The following is a 22,929-nucleotide window of genomic DNA, read 5'->3' on the forward strand; positions in this document are numbered from 1 at the left end:
TGGCCGTCGGTGTTTGTGCTGGTGGTGACCGTTGGTGATGACGACGACGATGATAGTAGTGATAGGGATAGGGAGGAGGAGGTAATATTTTATTTTAATGTGTAGTAAATATTATTTTAATGTGTAGTAAATATTATTTTAATGTATAGAATTGAAAAATAGAACATCTGATAAATGGTATGTTGTAAAATGATGTGTTAAAATGATAAAGTGAGTTTTTGGCGTGTTAAAATGACATTTTTTTTGAGAGAGCTGATGAGAATGCTCTTAGATGTCCTCTATGCTAAAACTTTTTAACATCTGGTACGGTAAACTCCTGCATATAAAAGTGTGCAGTACCATATGCTATTTTTTTACTTTTCTTTTCAGTTTCTCTCTCCTCTCACCTGTCGTGTCTCTCATTTTGAGATGGGAAAATTTGAGAAAGGTTTTTGTTAAAGATATATTAGCCCATTAGCATTGGTTCAAGCCTAATTCTACTTTGTGTGTACTTGTACTAGAAGTCTATTAGTCTAGGGTTTAGTCTGCTATATATACTCATGTTATAGTTTATTGTAATATAGATTTTGTACTACATTCTTATATAAAAAAGATGAAACCCTTAAGGGTTTCCTTCGTGGATGTAGGCTATAAGGCTAAACCACGTAACTCTAATATTCTTGTGTTCCTATTTTATACTTTCCTCATCTACATCTATTTAAGCATATTCAACATGGAATATATCATAACTAATATTTAACAATTTTAGAAGGAGAAAAAGTCTAAAGAGGGGATTTTAGAAGTGTTTAGACTGAAGGAGCTTTGGGTCTTTAGATTTTCTCTTGTATGGCAGTCTCTCTCTCCTCTCAATTTGTGCAACAAGCGTTGATTTTATATAAGAAATCAATAGATTAAGTCATGGGACCTTCAAATTCATTTTAACAATTTTGCTTGAGTGATCGATTATCTAATAAGATAGAACGAACTATTCCGAACATCATAGTAACATCAACTTCAAATGGTTATTTTGAATTCAAACTAAGTCAAATTTATGTCCATTTTAAAGCCACATGTCTACTTTCGAATAGAATAGTTTCACTAAAAAATTCATTATCTTGCAAAGATATGAGCAAAAGATAATCATTTTGAACAAATCATAACCTCATCATCTTTAAGCAAATCCTAGCTCATACTCAACCACAACACAATTCTATTGGTACAATCGAAGTTTCATATGTTTTGCATAACTCGTGCCTCTATTTTAGCTGAGTGTAGAGCACTAGTATTTGATGTACTAAATGCTAAATTTTAGCATTTTAATTTAGTATTTTAGCTCACCGAAGAGCAAAAAATTTGCTCTATTAGATGTCCTCTATGCTAAAACTTTTTAACATTTGGTACGGTAAACTCCTACATATAAAAGTGTGCAGTACCATATGCTATTTTTTTAATTTTCTTTTCAGTTTCTCTCTCCTCTCACCTGTCGTGTCTCTCATTTTGTGGTTGAGTTTATTTCTTTTTTAAAGTTAGTCTTTTACTTTGTAGTTGAATTTTTTTCTTTTTTCTTTTCCCTTTCCTTTTTAATAAAAGGATGATTTTATTTTAGTTATTTCAATGGTAATGAGTTAAAGCAAGAGATGAGACGTGAAGTATATTGTCAAATGATATGTTAAAAATAGATTAAGTAACTTTTTAATATGTTAAAATATTTTTTTTAGAGCAACTGATGCTAATGCTCTGAAGCTATATATATTTTTGGTGTCTTGATTAATGCTCTTATACTTTTGTTTGTGTGACTGTGTCTACTTTATCATGATTCATAAAAGTTTTCATTCTCATAGATGATTAAATAATATTGAGAGAGAGAGAGAGAGAGAGAGAGAGAGAGAGAGAGATATGATCATATGAAGGCCATAAGGGATCATAAAAATCCCTTCACCTTAAAAGAGCAATATCTATTAAAAAATAATAACCAATATATATTATTATATTTGGATGAGTTGGATTTGTCGGATGGATTTTTCTTGCACCAAATACCACCCAAAATACTTTTTTTCCCAAATCATGCACCCAATTTTGACCCAGGTACTTTTTCATATATGTTCATAACCCATCGAATTGAACTAGGTTCAGCACATGAGTCAGGTTTCCTGAGGTAGTTGATACTTTTATTGCATAGATAATGTCACAAGATTGGTCAATCAAACCAGTCATGACCTTATCTAGGTTGATTGCTAATATTTATAACAATCTTAGTTTTTATTTTTTATAATTCAACAATTACAATAGACAATGAGAGATTTAATCATTGAATATCTTGAAAATATTTAAAAGTGTTAATCAATTGAGTTATAAAACTCTTGAATAAAAATTTCATCTGTTCATATCATGTTAACCATAGTATAGATTTGTTGAAGGCAAAAGCCTATCTATATTTACTATTTAAAAGAATTAATTACTTCCTAAAAAAAACTTCCAAAAAAAAAAAATAATTATCAAGCTAATGAACAACCTGGCTGTAACCTTTCCTCTAGGCCTTTTCAATAGGATAAGGCTGACGGTGACTAACCTGCACTTTTTGATGCCACGTTGCGTGGAAGAAATTAATATTGTTTGAAAAATCTCTCCTTCTGTCCCCCAATATTTTTCATAAGCAGATAAGCCTCTTTTTATTGGCTGGTTCTGTCTAGTCCAAAAAAATAAAAGCTGGTTCTGAAAACTATATAACGAATTCCAAATTAAATGTCAAAGCAAACCAAGTTGAAGTTTTGTCGATAGGGAAACCAAGATAAATGAGAAGATCTTGAATATATTTATTTGTCAAACCCATTGAATGGACTTTTGGGTTTATCTCCTCTAGGAGGAGGCACAACTCTCGTATTGAGATAACTCAATTCACACATACTTAACCACATTGACCAAACATTATTATCTCTGTTTGTTTTGAAGAGGTGTTCATTTCATGAAACAAAAAAAATAAAATAAAATAAAAATCTAGTGATTAATAATTTTACAAAAGATATATAAGAATTTACTATTAAAATATATATATATATAATAATTAAGAAATGGAAATAGTATTGCAGCATTTATAATTAGTTATCATGTTCATGTCTTAATTATTTATGATCATAAAAATATAAATTTGAATCATTACAAGAATTATATAATTTGAAGCGCGCGATTTTTTTATTTTATTTTTAAAAAATAATTTTGAGTCATTACAAATTATATTCTTTTAAGTTTATGTGTTTTCATTTTTGTCTTAAAGTGTTATTTTTATTTTTCAATTTCATCCCTCAACTTTCAATTTGTTTTTAATGTAATCCTTCTCCCACTTTCATAATCCCATTTTTAAAAAAAGGTTGTCAAGCAGTCAAGACCTCCCAAATGACAAAAATTTTATTTCCACCTCCTAAACATAAATATAAAAAATTTCAAAATATAATGCATTATTATTTTTTAAACAAAAACCATATTTATTTCTTTTACCTCTTCTCTTTCTATTTCAGTTAATCTTGACCGACCCACCCTTCTTTCTTATTTGTTACAATTAATTTGTAGAATTTATTTTTAAATAGAAGGTAATTAAATGCAAATACTAAGTTGTTTTGGAGACTTACCGATATGTCTTTTCATGGAAGAAGAAGGTAGGATTACATTGTAGATGAATATGAAGTAGAAGGACAAAATTGAAAAAATCAAAATTTTATGAACGAAAAGAAAAACATAAACTTAGCCATAATTGATTGACTAGCCAAAAACAAATATATAATTGATCGGATAAGAATAGATAACAAAATTGATGTGTTATAGTGCACATCATGTAATTACGTTTCTTTTTACAATAGATATGAGTCCACTACATGATGATTGTTTCTATTTATTTGATTATTTCAAAATCAAATATGAAAATGAATAGTGCATTATATGTTTTAATGTGCATCTCTTTATAAACACCCCCAATCGCATAGACAAACAAAGAACTTTGGAATGGGAGGGCCACAATATATGACTGGGCCACTCAAATTCAAATATGGCTCACTTTGGTGGTGAATTCGTGATTGTGGAAGAAGGCGACGTTCCCTGAATTTGCCACACCTATTTGGCACCATATGTATTTTCTGGAGGTGGGGTTGAAGAAAATGAGATTGTCACCGACTAGATATCACTTTTATATAGATCTTTACTTACACTCTACCACATCAAAAATACAATAGAGCGGTGGCACAAAATGGTTTGATCCTATATATATTTTTCCAAAGAAAAGAGCTGGCACAATAGCACCTACCTTTTGTATTGGCATGCTTTAAGTTCAGCATGATATCCTTCCCAAAATTTTCTTTGACCTCTATGTGAACTTTTTGTCAGAGGCCATAATTGATCACACTGCTGGCATGGGCCCTCTAGGCCCACCTTGTCCATATCAGGCCTTTTCTGAGGTATCTTGGACCAGCCTAGAATTAACTATAGAGAGTTTAAATGGCCTACCGACCGACATAGACGACGTTTCAAAATTTTCACACAGTGGGTAAAGTATGGTATTTTACTTTTTTACATACCCAAGGAAATGGCTTGGGCCCATGGTATAATACTGTCTCTGAAGGAATTTAGGCCCATTATTTTGAATGAAACCACAGATTTCTTTTACTTGATTTCAATTGAGATTTATTTATGCAATTATGTTTTAAGTTTTTATTTTTTTTAATAAACAGTAATACTTATTAAAACACATATAAAAATAATAATAATATTTTAATCTGGGCTTATAATACATTACATAACTAGTTTTTTTTTTTTTTTTTTGAGAAAAAGGTAAGGAAATTTTATTGAATCAAATCCGATTGGAATACATTATCCAAATCACTAGGTAGAAATTCTACCCATACATTCGTGTCTGCAGATATAACTGCTCTCCTAGCTAAAGCATGCGCCAACCTATTCCCTTCCCTCATAACGTGATTGAACTTGCAAGAACGGAGCGACGCCCCTAGACTCTTGCACTCATCAATCACATGACCAAATAAAGTGCTACAGCTCCTCGCCATGTTCAGAGCAGCAAGAACCCTTGAACAATCCCCTTCTATCTCCACATCAAACAAACTCAGCTCTTTGGCGAATAACAGGGCCCGACGAGCAGCCATAGCCTCTGCCAGCTCCACCGATTGAACCAAAGGAATTTTTTGACTCAAAGCTGCGATCACTTGGCCTTGGGAATCACGAAACACCACTCCAACACCCGCGCAACCAGACGTGTCAAAGAAGGCCGCATCAAAGTTTCATTTGTATACCGATTCCATCGGCGGAGACCAAGACACCAGAGCACTCCAAGAAGAACCCTGTGAAGGCTGAGAATTCGCGTTGAGAAAATCCACAACATAAGCCTTAGCTCGGCTGCCCAACTCGTGAAGAGTCCATGATGGCTGCTTCTCCCTGAGCCTATTACGCCGCTGCCATAAACTCCAAGCTGTGGTGCAAAACAGAGCAACCCGAAACTGAGAATATTTTAGCATCACTGCCTCAAGCAAGTCCCGAAACGATCGATACCATTTCTGAAACAAGGGAGCAAAACCTGGATCAGACTTCCAAACAAACTAAGCATAGTCACACAGCCATAAACTATGCAGCAACGTCTCCTGATGATCCTCACAAAGATCACAGGTTTCGTCGATGGGAATATGTCTAGCACGCAAATTCTGTTTAGTCGGAAGCGCGTCTTTTGCCGCACGCCAAATGAAATGTTTTATCTTATTAGGGGCTCGGATCTTCCAGATTTTTTTCCAAAAGTGCTGCTGCTCAATACCTGAGGAAGAGCTTGGTTGAGAGCTAAAATTTTCCGAAGCCAGGAATCTATAAGCACTATGAACACTGAAGGAACCATCAGAAGTCAGGGGCCAAACCAGGAGATCTTCGACACTACCAGCACTGACTTGAATCTGACTTACCATCTCTGCCTCCCACGGATAGAAATTTTCCTCAAGCTTTCTCGGATCCCATATTCGAGTATCCGGATAGAACAACTCACTAACCCAAGACACAGAAGACTCTCTTCTTGGAGAAATAATTTTGTTGTAGGTCGGGTTTGGGAGCCATCTATGCTTCCACACATCTATCCCATGACCACTGCCCACACGCCAGATAGCACACTTCTCAATGACCTCCCGAGCTTGTAAGATACTTCGCCAAGCATATGAACACTTTTGAGGAACTGAAGCGTCCATAATACTCCCATGAGGAAAGTATTTCGCACTAAAAACCTTGTAGAGCAAAGTGTCTTTTTGATGGATCAACCGCCATACTTGTTTAGCCAAAAGAGCATTGTTAAACTTTTGGATATCTCTGAAGCCTATCCCACCAATCGACTTAGAAGAGCACAAGGAACTCCACTTCACCCAATGTATTTTTTTTGAATCACCTTGCCCCCACCAAAATTTGCGAATCATTGTTTCAATATCCTTACAAAGACTGATCGGCAATTTAAAAACACTCATCGAGTATGTAGGAATGGATTGAATTACAGCCTTGATCATAACCTCCTTTCCTGCTTGAGACAAAAGCTTTTCCTTCCATCCTTGCATCCTCGCCCATATTCGTTCTTTCACCTTAGTAAAACAAGCCTTCTTTTCCCTGCCAATAAAGGATGGAAGCCCCAAGTATTTTTCATAGTGTTGAATGGCAGGGACATTGAGTGCCACTTTGATTGCATTTTGCGCTTGTGTCTCTGTATTTCCGCTGACAAATAGCGTAGTTTTCTCCTTGTTAATCATCTGGCCTGAAGCCACTTCATAGATGTCCAACAGTGACTGGATCTTAAGGCACTCCTCCAATGTCGATCTGCAAAAGATAAGACAATCATCTGCAAAGAAAAGGTGCGTAAGTTTTGGACCATTCCTACATAAGGAAAAACCCTCAATCTCTCCGTCCAAGGCTGCTCTTCTGAAAATAGCATTTAAACCCTCCGCACAAAACAAAAATAAGAAAGGAGAGAGGGGATCGCCTTGTCTTAAGCCTCTAGAAGGAGTAATTAAACCCTTCGGCTCTCCATTAACAAGGATTGAATAAGTCACAGTATGAATACACTCCATAATTAAAGCCACCCAAGAATCCTGAAACCCCATCTTCAAAAGAATCTTCTCAAGGAAAACCCATTCCACTCGATCATAGGCCTTACTCATATCAAGCTTTAGGGCCATAAAACCTTTCCTCCCTGTGCAATTAGTCTTCATATGGTGTAAAGACTCAAAAGCTATCAAGATATTATCAGTAATCAATCTATTAGCAGTAAAGGCACTCTGTGTTTTTGAAATAATGGAATTAAGCAAAGGTTTAAGGCGATTGGCTATCACCTTACTAATAATCTTATAAATCACATTACATAAACTGATAGGCCTAAAATCTGAGACCTTTTTTGGATTATTAACTTTTGGAATCAAAGTAATGAAAGTATGGTTAATAGATTTCAAGATAGAACCTGAATTTAAGCTAGACAGGACCGCTTGATGAACATCCACTCCTACGTCCGACCAATAGGTTTGATAAAATAATGGAGGCATACCATCTGGCCCTGGAGCCTTCAAAGGTGCCATCTCCTCAATAGCAGCATCTACCTTATCAGAAGTGTAAGGACGTACTAACTCTACCCTCATCTCTTCAGTAACAATTGTATCAACCCCGTCAAGGATACGATCAAAATCATGAGGATGTGAGGTTGAAAATAATTGAGAGTAGTACTCAATAAGCAAACCCGAAACTTGGTTCTCCTCTTCATGCCAGACACCTTCATCGTCCTTTAAACCCTTAATGAAGTTTTTCCTCTTCCTTTGAGTGGCTGTCCCATGAAAAAATTTTGTATTTTTATCCCCACTTTGCAACCACTGAATACGAGAGCGCTATTGCCACATCTTCTCCTCCTTTTCATACAAAACTGAAAGTTCGGATTTAATATGAGCTGCTTCCTTATAGCTCCCAGATCTGACCGACTCCATCTCTGCCTTCCATAATTGTTCTTTAAGCTTCTTTATATTATTCTTTACACTTCCAAAATGATCCCGGTCCCACTCCTTCAACCTCTTTTTACACTTCTTCAATTTCTTCGTGGCAGCATACATAGGAGTACCCACGACATTACAATCCCAAGCTTTTGTGACAATTTCCTTGCACCCCGGATCTGTCAACCACATTGCCTCGAACCTGAAGGGTTTCCTTCTCCACCTTTGCGCCTCCCCATTAGAATCAAGAGCAAGGACAATTGGTCTATGATCAGAAGTAAAACAATGCAGATGACGAATTCTAGCAGTGGGAAACTTAGCCAACCAATCATAATTAGCCACCCCCCGGTCTAATATTTCCCAAATCAATTCATTACGCCATCTCCCATGCCAAGTAAAATCCGGCCCTGAGTACCCTAAATCCACAAAACCATATTGGTCCAACACATCTCTGAACATTTGCATTTGATTATGAGCTCTCGGAGTGCCTCCTTTTTTTTCCTCTACCTCAAGCAATTCATTAAAGTCCCCGAAGCAAACCCAAGGAAGCTTTGGTTTGGAATTAAGCATTCGGAGCATATTCCATCCTTCAATTCTATGATTAGTATCCGGCTCTCCATAAAACCCCGTTAATCGACAAGCACTCTCTGAATTTCCATCTACAATGGAGTCAATGTGATACTTCGAAAAGCTATCCACCCAAACCTTTGCACCCCCACTCCAAAGCAAGGCTAATCCCCCCCCTCGCCCATCAGTTGGGACAACAAACAAATCATCAAACACTAACCTCTCCTTAATGCTAACCATCTGTTCCCTATCTGACCATGTTTCAGACAAGAACACCACCATGGGATCTTGAGCTCGTACAATATCGACAAGCTCTTGAACTGCAGGACGGTTCCCAAGCCCCCTACAGTTCCATGCTAAGAGTTTCATTGTTGTCGGCGGGGCTGGTCTCCAGCCTCCACCGATAAATCATTGCTACAAACTGCCCTTCTCTTCTTGCTGCCTTCAACATCCCCCATCTCTTCATCAGTGTCCCTATTCACTCGTTTCATCAACAGAGATTCCTGCACTTCCTTCGACTTGTTTTTCTGCCGTGGCTGTCTTTTCCAAGTACCAGTCAAATTCTCCTTCCCCAAAACAGCATCATCTTCCTTATTCATTGGTTTGACAACCACGTGGCTACCATGTTTGCAATGTGATGTAGGAATCTTTTTCGTATCCAAAGCTGTAGTTGCCACATATGGATCACTAATGGGTAAGCCAACTCCTTGACCGACACATACTCCCTCTGAGGTCATCATTGGTTCATTAGTGGGCAAATTCAGGTCCTTGTCTATTTCCTGTAAGTGAGTATTGAATAAAACAGGATCAGTTAAAATATCTTTATTAGTTGGTACAGGGATTACCTCTTCATCATCTACATGCAATGGATTTTTACTCCCCATAGTATTCTTTGTCCTTATGTCCTCCTCATCATTTAGTTCAGTGAGTCAGAGAGTTGAGGGAGCCTTATGTGGCCTATGATTTTTCTGATCAGAATTGGCCCTGCCCTGCTTAGTTATGGGTTGTGACTTGTAGAATCTCTCCACCGTAGCTCGCATCCACCCCCCATATTGTTGCTCCTCCTTTCGTAAACTCCCTTTACTCCTCAACCACATTGGAAAATCTTTCTCATCGTGGTTCAAAAGTCCACACCAGTAGCAAAAAATAGGAAGACGTTCATATTGAAAAGATATCCATTCAGGTTTTGATCCTCCCATGTTCACCATTCTACCTCAACAAAGGGGTTGAGATATATCAATATTAATCCGAACTCGAATACACCGACCACGGCAGTCTCCAGAACTAGATTGATCAACACTCTCAACTATGCCTAAGGTTTGGCCGATAGCTTCAGCGGTTACTTTATTCATCCGTCGTATAGGCAGTCCATGGATTTGCACCCAAAAGGAGGCTCTGTCAAAGGCTGCATCCTCCACAGCAGCATCATTCCCAGGTCTAAACACACCGATTAAATATTTGTCGAAGGTCCAAGGTCCCTGTAAAAGAATCCATTGCACATCTGCTTCATCTTCAAACAAGAGTAGGGCTGTGTTAGAACCAAGTTCTCTGATCTCAAAAGCTCCACCAGACCGCCACATACTTCGAAGGGTGCGAGTGATGGCTTCCATATTAGGTCGCTGTTTTGTGAAGAACTTCACTACTAGAACCTTACTGTTGTCCGATTCAACATCGTGAGGCTCTAAGTCCACAGCATCGGTTTCTTTTGTGTTAAGGGTTAAGTTAGCCCAGCGCCCAGTGATGTCTTCCATGGCAGAAGACGATGAAGGACTGGCAGAGGTTCTACCCGGGAAGGAGAAAAAAGGCCCACCTAAGGTAGGCGATGTGTTCCACCGCTTCTAGGGTTTCTCGAGAGAAAACCTAGACGTGAGGAAAAAAAAAAATTACATAACTAGTTATGTTTTTACTTTTTACTGGTAAAGTTAATATCATGGTTCTTTACTCTCTATACAAATGGTGACACTTTTGTATAAAGTTACTGTATATTTTGGTACTGTCTTAGTTTTTAATAGGGTTAATAATACTTTCCCTAAAATTATTGGATCTACTTCAATTTCTCAGCTCAATTTCCAAACTGAATAATGTCTCCCCTTGATTTATTGTTAAGTAGCAAATTGTCCTCCATCATGAGTGAAATCGGTTAAACATGATGGAAAGTGTGATTTTTTATTTTCCAAATATATATATATATATATATTTTATAATAATATGAAATGTCGGTTATGTCCTTAGTAGTTAGTAACATAATTGTTAAAAAGAAAAATGAAAAATAATTACTTTCAAATAGGTATTTTTTTAAATAAATTTTTTAAATCTACACCCAATCCATTCAGCAAAACATTTCCAAAACCAACAAAACTCATGTACTCTGTTCTATTAAAATCAACAAACCTTCTTCTTATTACAAATCAAAGCAAAAAATATATCCCCAAATAAAGTCACACTATTTTCCACAAAAAAAATAAAATATTTGACCTGTGAGAAAACAAAACAAAAAAGAAATTGCTTCCTTAGGATGTAACAAGGAGTGGTGAACATGGCTCAGCATTTCGCACCACCATGACTCCAACATATCCAGGGGCGTAGCTAGGAAATTTTGTTTGGGGAGGCCAAGTTGCAATACTAATATATTTATCAAGACAACCACATACACACACATAAATACACATGCTTTTTTTATTATATACACACACTTTTTTATTTGATAAGTTATATATATACACACACCCAACAAAAAAAGAACTTAATATTTTTAATCAAAATTATGTTTGATGACTATCTTTCATAAAATTAATAAAATTCATTTTCACAATTTTCATAGTGAAATTCTTAAAAAGTTTCATTTTCTATAAAAATTATCAAATTTTATACTAATGTAAGTAAAATTATTCAATTGAACTAATGTAATTTTCAAAAACAAGAATGATCCAAAACTTGGAGGAACAAATTAGGCTCCAAACATATTTGAAACTATTTTGCTTTGACTCATTATGTGGCAACTGAAGAGACATTTCATGTGTAGTTTTAGTGACAAGAATTTTTTAATGAGCCAATGACTTTTTAACCGCCACATAACGGGTTGAAAAAAGATAAATTTAAACATGTTTGGTGCCAAACTTTTTCAAATATTTAACAGATATAAAAACACATTTTACAATAAAAAATAGAATTGCAAAAAATAAAGTTAAGTCTCTATAAAGACCAATTTTTTTTTTTTAAAAGCATCATTGGACTAATTCAAATACTTAGGGGGCCAACTCTTATTTTTGTAGACTAAATTTTGAAAACATTAAAATAATTATATATATATATATATATTTAAAAAAATTTCAAAATTTTGGGGGGCCACCCTTCAACATGGCTCCGCCCATGAACATATCATTCTCCTTCAATCGAGTTTTGTTGAGAAGACTATGGTTAGGCTTGAGCCAGAAGCAGAGCAAGGGAGGCTAAGAAGGTTGGATGCACAAAGAGAGAGAGAGAGCATGGTGGACTTTGTTGATAGTGCCTCCACCTGCATCAGCTTCACTTAAACGCCTCACAACTAGGGTCGAAACCACATTGAACAAAATTATATCTAAAAAATATGAGCACAAATAAAAAAAAAAAAAAAAATTATTGGCAAGACCAATGGTTCCTAAAATCAATTGTCCAAATGACTCTCTCAAATAGAGAATCTTTTAACAAAAATAAACTTTTTTTTAACAAGAAACAAATAAAAAAAGTAATGCTAGAATTGCATTTCTCCTTTTCAACTTTTTTCTATCTTATTGGATGAGTTCAGATTGTTAAGTCTAAGTAGAGAGTTTTTAATAAAAATATAAACAATATTTTCTTACTATGTCTAACATTAAACAATTTGTCATGAGATTTTTTTTTTTTTTTTGAGAAGGTATTTATTCATGAGACTTGATTGGTCTATTTGAATTTTATTTTATTTGCCTTGATTTATAAATAACAAGTTTCATTTATAGACTATATAAAAAAATAAACTTGCTCAACATTTACCACCACCATGACTCCAATGCATTATCCTCCTTCAATCACATTTTGTTGTGAAGATTGTGGTTAGGCTTGAGCCAAAAGCTGAGCAAGAGATGCTAAGGAGAGAGAGAGCATGGTGGACTTTGCTGATAGTGTCTCCACTCGCATTAGCTTCACTTAAATGCCTCACAACTCTTTCTCAAAAAAAAAAAAAAATGCCTCACAACTAGTGGCGAAACCATGTTGAACATGATTTTATAATAAAGGCTTCTTGAAATTATATATAAAAGATGAGCCCCAATTAAAAAAAAAAAAAATTTGATTGGCTAGACCAATGCTTCCTAAAAAAAATTATCCAAATGAATCCCTTAAATGTAAAATTTTTTAACAAAACTTAAAAAAAAAAAAGAAACATATAAAAAAGTAATGCTAGAATAGCGTTAATTTCTCCTTTTCAACTTGTCTCTATCTTATTTGATGGGTTCAAATCTAAGTAGAGGGTTTTAAATAAAAATATAAACAATATTTTCTTGCTACTTTTAACATTAAAAAGCAATTTTTCCTAAAAAAAAAAAAAATAATAATTTGTTATGAGACTTAATAAGTCTATTTGAATTTGATTTTAAAATTTTAAATTCATTATATTGTGCTTAAAGAAATAGTTAAATATGGGAGATTTATGTTACAAATGAGAGTATTCAAAATAAATATGATTTTTTTTTTTTTATAAATAATTAAAATAAAATGATCTCAATTGTTTTTACATATCTACATTCAAATTTCATATTCATTAAAAAAAAAAAAAAAAAAAAACTATTGATGTAGGTAAAAAAACCGCAAGAAACAAAACATGTTTGTTTTTGAAAATTAATCTCAAATCCATGAGGAGAGATAGTTTTGAATCCATGAAAAAAATGAGAGAAAATTCTGAAATTTTATTAAACGAAAATCTCAATGTTAAATTCATTTACAGACTTGGAGGCCAGTTTAAAGGCTTCGTAAAACTTGACTTACCAAACAAAAAAAAAAAAAAAAAATCTAAAAAAGATCATGATTGAAATCATATTCTAAATCATAAATTTCAAAAATTACACAAAAATATCAAAATAACAAAAATTGAAAAGCAGATTTTGTTCCACATCCAACTAGATGACATATATGGTAGATTTGACCACGGATGGAGAACAACACAAGTTAAAGATGATTACGTCTCTGAACTTTTACAGAAAAAATAAGAATTATTTTTTGGACTATTGGAAAGAAAATAATGAGGGTTTGAGATCCAGTTAGCAATTGCACCATGAAATTACCAAATATCTTTCCCATTTTTTTTTTTTTGCATTTTTAACCTTTTACTTCTTTTTAATATATATATTTTTTATTTAATGGTTGAGATTGAAAGTTAGAAAAAATTTAATGGTTGAGATTGAAAGTTGCTTTTTCTAACTTTTAATCTCAACCATTTATTGCTATTGCATTAAGTGCAATACCTCATATCTCAATTCAATAATGAGAGGTATGTTAGAGAGAGTAAGAATGGTAGGTGGGGAGTTCGGATCTCTGATAGATTATGAATAGACTATGGGAGACTAGTTAAACCTAGTGGGAAAAGACATGTTGGAGAGTACATATTCTAAATCCGTGTGAATTTATTAAGAATATAGATCTTAAACTCGTTCCAAAATCTATTAAATTTTCGCAATTTAATCTCAAATTTTTTCCATATATTTAATGAGTCTAAACTCATTTCAGACCCATCTATTTATTTATTCTTTTATTTTACCTAAAAAGAGACAACTTAATACTATTTATTATTAAGTTCTATTTTCATGTGTGTTTTAATAAGTATTACTGTTTACTAAAAAAAAAGTATGTTAAGTTCTAGAACACTATCAAATCACATTCAAAACTTAAAGCCACTACATCTTGTCTTGAAGCTTGACGTATGTTAAGTAATATTAATCTATAAATATTTGATGAACATTTTGTTAATATATCTACCAATTACTTTTATCATTAGTAATATTTAAAAAATATAATAATATTAATAATCCAAAAGAACATTTAAATTATATTACACGACTGAGGGATATATAAAGAAATGGTGGATAAAGTTTATCATAAAGAAATTATGATATGGCAAAATGCCTAATAATAACATGTTGTCAACCCCTAAATAATTGTACTCATCCAATAAAATAAAACAAAAAAATTACAATACTTGCATGTCTGTGCTAAGTATTAGTCAAAACTAAGATAATTTTTCAAGCTTGATGCATATGATGTTTGAATATTTCACCAGATTAATAGTTTGTCCTATATTCTCAATGTAAAATCAATGAAAACGCAATTTTTAAAAAGTCAAATACAATAATTTCAAAGATCATTATACACTTTTATCTTCAAAGCACCAAATGATTTGATTGAAGTTAAACATTCAAAGTTCGAAATTGCAAATTAAGGCTTTTTCGCAGAAGTCTTGAAGCTGTATTTTGACATTACCCTCTTCCAGATCAACCCTTAGAATTTAGAAGAAAAAAAAATGAAGAATTCTCAATTCTATCTCTCTCTCGATAGAAGAGAGTGCCTCTATAAATTATAAAGTTCTAGTTGTGTGATTAAATTTGTAAAGCTAAAATTTTAAAATCATTAACATAAGGATGCTATCAAATTCAAATTATAATTCTGGAAGCTAAGTTTTTTTTATTATAGTAACCCAACTAATTGAATTCAAGTCATTGAATTGATTAAACAGACAAACGTATCACTACTATTCTATGTTTACATATTATGACAAGGGCAAAAAAAACATTTATGTACCAAATTATCAGTCGTACCAAGATTTAGAAGTCAAACCATATGACATATGCTAAAATCAATTGCATCAATAGTCAATATAGGACAACTGTTACGATACTTTTGTGATTGAAGACAATGGCATTATATCAGCATCTGGTTCACTAAGCTACGATATTGCAACTATTATGTCTTTTGCAAGTATCTAAGTGGCTCAATTTATTTTCTTTGCTTTGTATTGACTTGATTAAATGCAACTATTAATCCCTGATATCCTTTCTAATATTAAGGCCTTGGTTCAGGTTGGTCTATGAGAAAGAAAAGTTACTCTTATTGTACGACTATATGCCAAATGGTAGTCTTGATAGGCACCTGTATGAGACTTCCAAGTTCCAAGCATAACACTTTGAATTGGAGGTGTTAGTATAACGCACTAGCCTGTGTAGCATCAGCATTGCATTATCTTCACAATGAGTATGATTAGAAGGAGGTGCATTGTGACCAAAAAGACGGTAGCATCTTACTAGACTTCGACTATAATGCTCACTTGGGTAACTTTGGCCTTGGCCGAGCCTTGGATAATGAAAGGAACTCCTATGATAAACTAGGATTAGCAGGAGTTCCAATCATCTAGTGCTTCACATTTTCCCTTTTTGCGCCTTAGCCCACATGCTACGTACTTTATTCCATTATTCTCATCCCTTATAATTTAATGCTCTGAGAGTGGAGGAAGAGGAAACTTGATTATAGAAAGGGAGAGAATGGAAGAGCAAGTTGAGATGGTGGGCAGGGCATTTGTGGATCATTACTACCATCTCTTTGACAATGATAGAGCTGCTTTATCTTCTCTATACCAGACAACCACTATGCTGACCTTTGAAGGCCATAAGATAGTAGGAGTGGGGATAATATATCTTCTAAGCTTAACCAGTTGCCATTTGATCAATCCAAACACTTGATCAGCATCATTGTAAAGACAATAACTATCTGATATGATTTTGCAAAACCCAATCCAATCTAATTTGGGACTTATCATTTATAGAGTTATACAACTATACAAATTCAAATACAAAGGAAGTTCAAAATATAAATAACTCTACCCTATCCTATCTTATCATATCTCAATCTAATACTCTTTAACAGTTCAAATCAATAACTGAATTATCTCACTACAGCTGCTACACGGTTCTGGTTTCAATTTGAATTTACACAGCCACATATTCACAGCTACACGGCACTATCATTTGGGCTGTCAACCTTATCCTTAACACTCCCCCGCAAGCTCAACTGTGTTGGAAGGACGTTAAGATTGGTCTGAAGCAGAGCAAAACCAAGATGAAGAAAGAGGCTTTGTAAAGACATCAGCTAACTGATCTTTGCTGGACAAAAAACGAACCACAAGAGAACCATTAGCAACCATATCTCGAACAAAATGGAAATCAATCTCAACATGCTTGGTATGAGCATGGAAAACTGGATTGGATGACAAATAAGTTGCACTAATGTTGTCACACCATAACATTGTAGAACAAGTGACAGGGGCGCCAAGCTTAAAAAGAAGAGCACCCAACCACTTAGTTTCTACAATAGCATTAGCAAGTGCTCTATATTCCGCCTTTGTACTAGACAGAGCAACGGTCTTTCGTTTTTTGCAGCCCTAAGGAATTAGATTGTCACCAAGAAATACACAAAAGCCCCCAGTTGAATGTCGATCATCGCGGCATCTAGCCCAATCCGTGTCAGAGAAAACTTGAAGAGAGTGAGTTTTTGATTGCTTCAACTGTAAACCAAAGTGAATGGTTTGCTTGAGGTAATGCAAAAATCGCTTAACAGCTTGCCAGTGAATGGTAGTTGGACGATGCATAAACTGAGAAAGTTTGTTGATAGTAAAATTAATGGCAGGGCGAGTGAGAGACAAATATTGCAAGACTCCAATAGTGCTTCTATACAAGGTAGCATCAGGGAGAGGATCCCCTTCAAAGGCAGAGAGATTAGTGGAGGAGGCCATTGGAGAACTAAGGGGCTTTGCTTCTAGCATCCTTGTTTTGCCCAAAAGGTCCAGAATGTAGCGTTTCTGAGATAACAACAATCCAGTAGAATTAGGCAAGACTTCAACACCAAGAAAGAAATTCAAATTGCCCAAATCTTTTATGGCAAAATCAATTTCAAGTGACGAAGCAGATCATCAATGACTGAAGGTTGAGATGCAGTAACAATTAAATCATCCACATATATTAGAAAATAAATAGTGACAGCGCCACTATGATAAATAAACAGAGATGAATCAGACCGTGAACCATGAAAACCCAAAGCAAGTAATTGAGAACTGAGGCGAGAAAACCATGCCCAAGGAGATTGCTTTAACCCATAGAGTGCCTTTTTCAATTTGCAGACATGATTAGGGAATTGAGGATGAGAAAACGTCGGTTGAGACATGTAAACATCCTCATACAAATGGCCATGTAAAAAAGCATTTTGAACATCAAATTGTCGTAAAACCCATCCTTTAGACACAGCAAGAGACAAGATGGTGTGTACCGTAATGGTTTTGATCATAGGGTTGAAAGTCTCACTATAATCGACACCAGGAACTTGATGGAAGCCCTTAGCAACGAGACGGGCTTTGTATATTTCAATTGAGCCATCGGCATGCCTCTTTTTAATCCGGAACAGCCACTTGCAACCAATTATATTCTGAGCAAGACGAGAAGGAACAAGATCCCAAGTTTGATTCTTGAGTAATGCATCAAACTTGAGATTCATTGCAACATGCCATTTTGGGTCCTTCATTGCCGAGGTGTAGCAAGTTGGTTCAGCAAAGAAAGCCACATCAACACCATCTGCAAGAAGAGCAGAAGGCAGAGGATATCTCATAGTCCCATCAGTGAAGGACTTAGGCTTGGAGATGTGATTTTTGGAGTAGTCATGGATGAGAAGGCAAATCTGGATGTAAGGAGGCAGAGGGCTGACTGAGAGAAGGGAGATATGAAGCAGATGGCACAGCGTGAATCTGAAAGTGAGATTGTGATGAGGCGTGATCTTGATCAGTTGTAGTTATAGGGCTAGAGTCGGGTTAGGCTGCATATGGTGGGCCGAGAGTTGCATTGGGAGGTGCAGGAGAGTGGGTCGAAGCTTGAGAAAGTGGTGTAGAAGAAATTGGAGGCCCAACATGAGTAGGCAAAGCTGTCTACTGGTCAGTAGACTGTACCTGAGATGAAGCTGCACCTGATGACACAGAATTTAATTGAGAGCCAACATAACTGACTTCAAAAGGGAAGTGTGTTTCATAAAAAATAACATCGCGAGATATATAAATACGATTTGAAGAGAGATGCAAACATTTATAGCCCTTGTGAAGCAAATTGTAACCAAGAAAAGCACATTGAATAGAATGTGGTTGAAGCTTATGGGAATTGTAGGGTCTCAAATTTGGCCAATAAGAATAACCAAACACACATAAAAAATTGTAATAAGGAGCTTGGTGAAAAAGTTTTTCAAAAGGAGATTGATTCTTTAGAATGGAGGTTGGAAGTCGGTTAATTAAATAACAAGCTGTTTGAAAAGCTTCATCCCAATATTGAAGTGGAACCTTGGAATGATACAGTAAAGCTAGACTTGTTTCTACAACATGACAATGCTTACGCTTAACAACACTATTTTGTTGATGGGTGTGAGGGCAAGAAACACAGTGAGTGATGCCACAATTTTGCAAAAAGTCATGTAGAGAGCGATATTCTCCACCCCAATCAGATTGAACCATTTTAATTGCAGTATTAAAATGTCGTTCAACATATTTTTGCCATTTAATAAAAATAGAGAGAACATCACTTTTATTTGTCATGTGATAGAGCCAAATATAGCGACTATAAGCATCCATAAAGGAAACATAATATTTAGAACCAGATTTAGAACAAATAGGAGAAGGGCCCCAAACATCAGTAAAAATTAATTCCAAAGGAAAATTAACTTGAGTACATGATAAAGCAAAATGAAGTTGTTTACTCTTAGAACTAAAACAAGCAGAACAGGAGTGAACATTTTTATTGGAACTAAAAGGCAAGCTAAACCTAGAAAGAACATGACGAACAACTCTAAAAGTAGGATGTCCTAAGCGTGAATGCCATTGATTTGGAGAAGTATGTTCACCAACAAAAGCAGAAGACAACGAAGGAATTTTATTGAAAGTAGGAGGAAATAAATACAGTCCATCTTTACTCAGCCTGTGTAGCAGAACCTTCCCTGTTGTGTGATCCTTCACAATAAAATGAGTAGGGTGAAATTCAATTAATGTATTAGTGTCAATAGTAAATTTGTGAACAGAAATCAAATTTTTGGTAATTTGAGGAACATGTAAAACATCATTTAAAAGAAAGGAAGAAGTGGGAGTAGATAAATAAGTGGAACCAATGTGTGTTACAGTCAAACCAAGACTATTACCAATGCGAATTTGATTAGGACCATGATACTCATCGGCCTTTACATCCAAGTTTGCAAGATCAACAGTGAGATGATTAGTGGCTCTAGAATCCGGGTACCAATTGAGATCAGGAGTCATCTGAGGGGTAGTGAGCAAGGCGTGCATGTTGCTGCTAGGATTGGCGGAATAAGAATTATCAAACCTGTGATAGCACTTCAAGGCCATATGACAAGGTTTTTGGCAAACTTGACACACATGATGGTTTGTTTGAGAACCATTTCCATGCCCATGGCCTCGAGAAGTTTTTTGATTGCTAGAGGAAGACCTACGGCCAGATTGAAAAGAACTATCGCCGCCACGACCACCGCGGGAGTTTCCATGTTCTATTGCAAAATTTGCTCCGGCAAGTTAAAGGTCAATAGTTGGCTGTTGATGTTTAACCCGCAATTCATGAGCTAACAGATGCCCATGTAATTCATCAATGGAGAGAGGATCAACTCTTGTGGTCACAGATGTAACAAAGGAATCATATTTAGATCCTAGACCAGTTAGAAGAAATGAGATGATTTCAAAATCGTTCAAGGCATGAGCAGTAGCAGCAAGTGTATTAACCAGTGTTGTAAATTGGTGAAAATAATCAGCAATTGAGGAATTGCCTTTCTTTAAAGTGGCGAGTTGATAATGGATTTGCATTGTTCGAGCCCTTGATTGAGAGGTAAATATTCTCTCTAAGGCTTGCCACACATCACTTGATGTGTTGAATTTGACCACATGAGCTAGAATAGCTTAGAAAGGGAGGATATTATGGCACTGAGAATCATCTAGTCTTATAAATACCAGTGACCGAAGTCCGGATTTTGGATGACTTGTACGTCTCCATTGGCTTCAACAGTGAGAGATTAAGGTGGAGTAGGAGTGCTTCCATCTAGATAGCCATAGAGATGTGCCCCTTGAGATATGGAACAATTTGAGCTTTCCATAATAGGTATTTTTCACGGGTTAATTTGATGGTAATGAGGTGATGAATGGGAGTGAGTGTGGTGGGAGAAGGTGTAGTCATTGTGTTTAGGGTAGAGGTAGCAGACGTTGAGGAAGAGGCCATGAGGGGAAAAAAAAATTAAACGTGAGTTACAAACTGCTCTGATACCATGTAAAGACAATAGCTATCTGATACAATTTTGCAAAACCCAATCCAATTTGATTTGGGACTTATCATTTATAGAGTTATACAACTATACAAATTCAAATACAAAGGAAGTTCAAAATATAAATAACTCTACCCTATCCTATCTTATCATGTCTCAATCTAATACTCTGTTACAACTTAAATCAAGAACTGAATTATCTCACTACAGCTGCTACACGGCCACATATTCACAGCTACACGGCACTATCATTTGGGCTATCAACCTTATCCTTAACAATCATTGACTCACAGCCTCGTCCTCCTCGGGTGGAATTATAGTCTTTATCAGTGGTAGCCTTCAGTTGCTTGGAGAGGAGCACCAGCTAAGATTTAGCAAGTTATTCTTTATATCTCTCAATCCTAATACAACTCACACATACACATAAATTTCATATATATTGGTATGGTCCATAATATCCATCACATACAAACTCATTGTCCTTACTGGGTAACTGGGTTGCTGGAGTCAAAGAATGATATTTATGAGGTAGGCAGAAGAGAGAATAAAGAACTAGGAGTATTTGTGTCATCTTACATGCAAAGTCCATGCATCTAAAGTAATTTGCTCCATTTAATGCAATCTTAACAACTACTCTAGCTAAATGCATTTGTTAACAAAAACCAATGACCAAATAAGAATTACCTAAGAAACTGTCATCACTTAGTGTTGAAGAAATGAATAACTAATTTCAGTTGTTAGATTAGTCATAGGTCAAGAGTTTTATAGTTCATTAGCATTATTTGGTCTCGTTTACGAGGAGAACTAAAGCTTCATTCTTTCTCCTTGATTTATTGTTAACAATTGCATTTTTTTAAAAAAAAAAATTATGGAAGTCAGGTAATCTTGTTGGGAGCCAATGCTACTTATCAGATAGTAAAGATTTTATGATTCTTATCTAATGAGATAGAAATTAAGCATATATAGATAGAACAATTTCAAAATTTAAGCTGTTAGCTTTAGTCGAATAATTAAAAATACTTTTCCAATTGCATCTCTTTTTGCTAAGGTGGTGTACTAGTTACTTAATGTTGGACAATCATCAAATTATATTGAACTTCGTATATGATTATTGTATGAAATCATATTAATATCTATGTAAACCAATATTTGATATTTATAAAAAGAAGCAAATACATTATTTTGAAGTGTTGTTCTCATTCATGTTGCCATTGGAATTAGAAACAAGGATGGAACCAGGAATTTAATATAGGGTGGGCCTTCTGTTTAGTTTAGTTTAGTTTTTATTTTTATGAATAACCTAGAAAATGCCAACTTACTTGTTTATTTTGTGTATGTGCTTCTTATATATATAGAAAAAAATAATAATCTAAAAGGTCTATAATATAACACTTAAACAAAAATATCATAAAAATAAACATAAACATGAAAATAAATATTTTAATTTTATTGTTCCATGAACATGTGTTATTCTTTATTCAAATAGAAGTATAGGAAAATATAGAAATCTCAATGTTAACATTTGAATTTTTAAGGTTGTTCATACCCTTTTCTCCTTCATTTTTATCATACAAATCATTTTCTTACTATTTTTGCAAAAGAAGCTAAGCTTCATAGTTTCTAAGCTCTAAACAAGTTTCAGTATCTAATGATAATTCAACCTTATTTTTTAAATATTAGATGTATACATTTTTTGTTCTCACATGCAATGTGCATTTGAAGGGGGAAAAAAAATCAAGGATATTCTCTGAATCTTCTAAACAAGTTGAATTAAATAGATGAGTTTTTAGCGGTAATTATAATCTAAATTGGTTGAAATCTTGTGAGCTAAAAAATCTTATCATATGCAGCTCCTAAAGTAGTGGCAAATTTTTTTTTTTTTTTAATATTATTAACGATAATAGATTTAGTTTAGTTAGCTTTGATATCTCCCGAATCTAAATCTAAAGGGGGAAATGTGTTTTATATCACTTAATATATCTATTTTTTCAAATTGCATAGCAAATGTGCCAAGTATATAAACCATGATAAGTTATGGATGGAAACTTGCAAC

General features: G+C 34.8%; 1 protein-coding gene and 1 non-coding gene across 2 annotated transcripts; both read right to left on the reverse strand.

The window, feature by feature from the left end:
• Window positions 1-4,805: 4,805 nt before the first annotated feature.
• Window positions 4,806-8,903, reverse strand: LOC115991019. Its single transcript, XM_031114775.1, has 4 exons — window positions 7,900-8,903; window positions 5,639-7,797; window positions 5,271-5,551; window positions 4,806-5,135 (listed from the first exon to the last, which is right to left on the reverse strand). The coding sequence occupies exons 1-4, from the start codon at window positions 8,901-8,903 to the stop codon at window positions 4,806-4,808; spliced, it is 3,774 nt and encodes a 1,257-aa protein (XP_030970635.1).
• Window positions 8,904-20,177: 11,274 nt separating this feature from the next.
• On the reverse strand, window positions 20,178-20,316 carry LOC115993428. The gene has a single exon (XR_004092968.1). It is a non-coding gene; the product is annotated as a small nucleolar RNA Z247 (small nucleolar RNA).
• Window positions 20,317-22,929: the final 2,613 nt, after the last annotated feature.

Source organism: Quercus lobata, chromosome 5 (genome assembly GCF_001633185.2).
Source record: "Quercus lobata isolate SW786 chromosome 5, ValleyOak3.0 Primary Assembly, whole genome shotgun sequence".
Taxonomy (NCBI): Eukaryota; Viridiplantae; Streptophyta; class Magnoliopsida; order Fagales; family Fagaceae; genus Quercus; species Quercus lobata.

What these genes read in the sequence shown, in the direction of transcription:
- LOC115991019 (XM_031114775.1), bottom strand. Translation starts at nt 8,903, where the DNA reads ATGAAACTCTTAGCATGGAACTGTAGGGGGCTTGGGAACCGTCCTGCA. An exon ending in AAATCCGAACTTTCAGTTTT is followed by an intron (nt 7,798 to 7,899) that starts GTATGAAAAGGA and finishes AGCCACTCAAAG; the next exon opens with GAAGAGGAAAAACTTCATTA. An exon ending in GGTCTCCGCCGATGGAATCG is followed by an intron (nt 5,136 to 5,270) that starts GTATACAAATGA and finishes CAATCGGTGGAG; the next exon opens with CTGGCAGAGGCTATGGCTGC.